The sequence below is a fragment of the Diabrotica undecimpunctata genome, chromosome 5, assembly GCF_040954645.1.
Source record: "Diabrotica undecimpunctata isolate CICGRU chromosome 5, icDiaUnde3, whole genome shotgun sequence".
NCBI lineage: Eukaryota > Metazoa > Arthropoda > Insecta > Coleoptera > Chrysomelidae > Diabrotica > Diabrotica undecimpunctata.
Window position 1 is genome coordinate 66,398,812 of NC_092807.1, and position 3,546 is coordinate 66,402,357.

Below are 3,546 nucleotides of genomic sequence, written 5' to 3' on the forward strand. Positions count from 1 at the left end.
ATATCCTTTAAAATATTTGCAAAATGATAAAGGGGTGTAAAACCAAAATTCCAATCAATGCAGTGATGATTTCTTGTTAACCAAGTTGCCTGTCTGTGTAAATCGGAAGACAACATTTTAATAGGAAACGGAGACTTGAATACATAATGACAAATTTGTGTTCCATTAAAAGCAGCAAGTTCTTTCACTACAAATTTATTATTTTCTATTTTAAACCCTTGAACGTCTATTACCAGATTCATTTTAACAACTAACATTTTGACTATGATACAGACCTTTTATTGCTGTCTCACAAGTTTAGTTAAAGGATTGTAAGAGAATTCTTTTTCATGCAATATTAAGCAATAAGCTGAAACATTGTTTCCTACAGATTTACTAGTTTCAAATTCTATTCTCAAAACAATAGAGCCACTTTGAATTATTTCTTTTTGTCTTGAACAATCAGTATGCACTATAGGAGCATTCTTTTTAAATTCTTCTGGACTGAATATTGGTTGATTAGTTTGAATATGATAATAAGATTCTTGGAAATTGGCAAACATCTCATACAACGTTGCAAAACGGTTGGTGTCAAAATCTAAGTTGAGATCTTGATAAGGATACCGCTCCGAATTAAGAAACATACGGATATTTGTTAGATTGCAGTGATCAAATTTACTCATATCTTTCAGCATTTTTCCTTTTCGACCATCATGGAAAGCTACTACAATGTGTCGAGGACTTTCTAGCTTTGTAGTTGTTTTTACTGGCCAAGTATGACGTGTTGAATTATTTAAAGTGGGATACTCAACCAATTCCCAACTTCTAAATTTAATAGGTAGTTCTATGTTACTACGAACTATTTTGTTTAATCGCAATTGTTCGCTAATATTGGGTAAAATATGGGGTACATTCCAATATAGTTTATTAATTGCAATTTTTGGTTTTTCTGTTTCATTTGTAGCAATAATAGCATCAATATCATCTTTATCTCGTATTAAGACTAATTCTTGTCTCAAGTTTATTATAATTTTTTGAAAATCTTCGAAAAATCCGGACCAAATTTTTAACGGTATGCATACGTTAAAATTCCCATGGTTATCAATTACCAGTTTATTACCTTTTGGAAACCATCCAGCATTTTGTAAGAGTTTACTCTGATTTTCATTAAGAGACAAATAATTTTTCAAAGTCGAAATTAAACCAATATTTCGTACAGAATCAATTATAACACCGTTTAACTCATACCTTAATTCCCTAAATAAATATGATATACCGTTATTAATAAATTGAAATTTTGTTGGAACTTGATTTTTATCGGTTAACATTTGACCTTCAATGTAAATATAACTGTTACATGGTAAAGTATAGGCGTCTAGATCTTGGATAGGAATTCTAATTTCATCATTATAGTTTAAATTTGATGTATATGGTTGATAAGTGTGATACTGATAATCTTCAATAGTTGTATCGCTAAAAGGTTGACTCAACACATGTAACATTTCCATTATATTAAAACTTGATAACCAAGTGATTTCAAAAATTTACGATTTTGAGATGTTAACAGCTTAGATGTTATCCTTCTACTAATTGTTTTAATGAGATAACGTCTTTTATAGGAATGTTTGGGATAATTACTTTGATGAAACTGCAAAACCATTTTACTCAATTTTTCTAAGATGTAGCCGAACAGTAATTGTCTCTTTATTAAAATTAACTAAATTTCCTTGTTGATCTAAAACTCGAACAGTTATGTTGCTTATCGTCTTGTTGCTTACAGGATAATACAAGATGGTTAACGGTTGCTCGACTATTTTATACCCATTAGGAACTTGAGGAAAAAATTGATGAATAATATGCACAGCCTTTCCATTTAAGAAAGATCCAACAGCAATATTACAATCAATACAGATAGTATTAACTTTTAAAATATTTACCACATTCGTGGATATATGAAGTTTATTTGGTGTTAGTTTAACTCTTTCGAAACCTAGTAAACTTCCTATAGAATTATCAACATCAAAATTAATCCAATCACTACTTTTAATACTAATTCTATTTGTATTTATATCGGGTTTCATACTAATTATGCTAGCGGTTTGAATCATTTCATTTTTAATAATTTTAATAATATCATCAACTTCGTAGGCACCTACAGGAATTTTAAAGGTAAATTCGCTGTTTTTACCCCACACAAAATTATGAATATCGACATTTGGAATACTGTTAAAAGTGTCAAAATTTGCAACACCAATTTCATAATTGAAATTCTCATCAAGATAAATCGGAGGATTGTAATCATCACTGAGAATTGATGATTCTCCAGTAAGGGTGAATGTGACTGACATGGTGGTTCAAGTATAAATGATGCTCAATGATTCATTATAGTAATTAAATAAAAATCTTAAACAGTTTTGACCACAATTAAAAGAATTAAAATTTTGAATGACATCATAGTTATATACTATAGTAACGTTTCCATTACTTTTAAAATATCGTACTAATTCATTAGGAGGAGGTAAATTTCCATAACTATCAAAATAAGTAATAACCGTATCTTGTTTAGCATATGCAGTCCAATGTGTACCATTTCCGTCTTTAATATCGTGGTTTACTATACCTGATTCATGTTTTCGTATTACATGAGGTACATAATCATGCATAAAAACTCCACGAAAATAAGGAATATGTAACAAACCAGCATATTTAACAAGATCTACATCAGTCATTGCTCGTTTAGGTACCTTTACCGGGAGTTTCTTGAATACGGCTTTAAACGGAAACCTTTGCCGCGACGTTTTATTCCGTAACCTTTGTATGGTCTTAAATAAAACCCCGCTCCTTTTTTTGCCGTTTGTTCCATTACCAAATTATGCCTTTGTTGTTCAGCAAGTTTTTCACGGTCAGCTTTGGCATCATTAACCGCTTTGGCAATTCCAGCTGCATCTCCCCCAACAGCTCCTAACGCTCCGAGCAATGGTAACAACAAAAGTAAAAAACCACCTTTCTTGGGAGCTCGAATAATGCGTTTTCTTTTTTTTTTCAATGCACCTCCTTTTTTTGGTTTTTTAGAAAATCCCATACCAATTTACGTTTACCTTTTATTGCTGTCGTTAGAAACCAAGCTGCAATCTTTTCACCTAGCTTAGCGTCCTTTGATTTTACCCGTTCCCACGCTTTATTTTCCAAAATTTTATCTGCTTCGTGTCTTTCACTTAAATTTTTATGTTGTGAATACGCAATGTCGTGTGTTTTACACGCAGCGTCTAATGCGTTAATTCCTTCGTCCCCTCTCTCTAATCTTTGATGCAAGTGAGTTCCAGGACCACAAAATTGATATCCAGGTATATGTGCTTCGAATGGAAGTTTGTTAATGAGACTGTTGACTAATCCTTTTCCTAGTCGACGTGTTTTCACTTTCGCACGTTTTACCATTATGGTACTTATATATGTATATTACAACCTATTTATACTATCAGTTATCACTTGAACGTTATGAAGATCATTCAACAAAAGAATCGTTTACCTATTGAAAATCATAATAATAACGATGCATTTAAAACGGGA

At 31.5% G+C, this 3,546-nt stretch overlaps 1 protein-coding gene across 1 annotated transcript; it reads right to left on the reverse strand.

Moving 5' to 3' along the window:
• Positions 1 to 278: 278 nt before the first annotated feature.
• Positions 279 to 1,487, reverse strand: LOC140442236 (uncharacterized). The gene has a single exon (XM_072533312.1). It carries the CDS (start codon positions 1,485 to 1,487, stop codon positions 279 to 281), a length of 1,209 nt encoding a protein of 402 aa, XP_072389413.1.
• Between the last annotated feature and the right edge of the window lie 2,059 nt (positions 1,488 to 3,546).

Bases quoted from the DNA above. Each gene is read 5' to 3' on its own strand.
- LOC140442236 (XM_072533312.1), bottom strand. From the start codon at position 1,487: ATGGAAATGTTACATGTGTTGAGTCAACCTTTTAGCGATACAACTATT.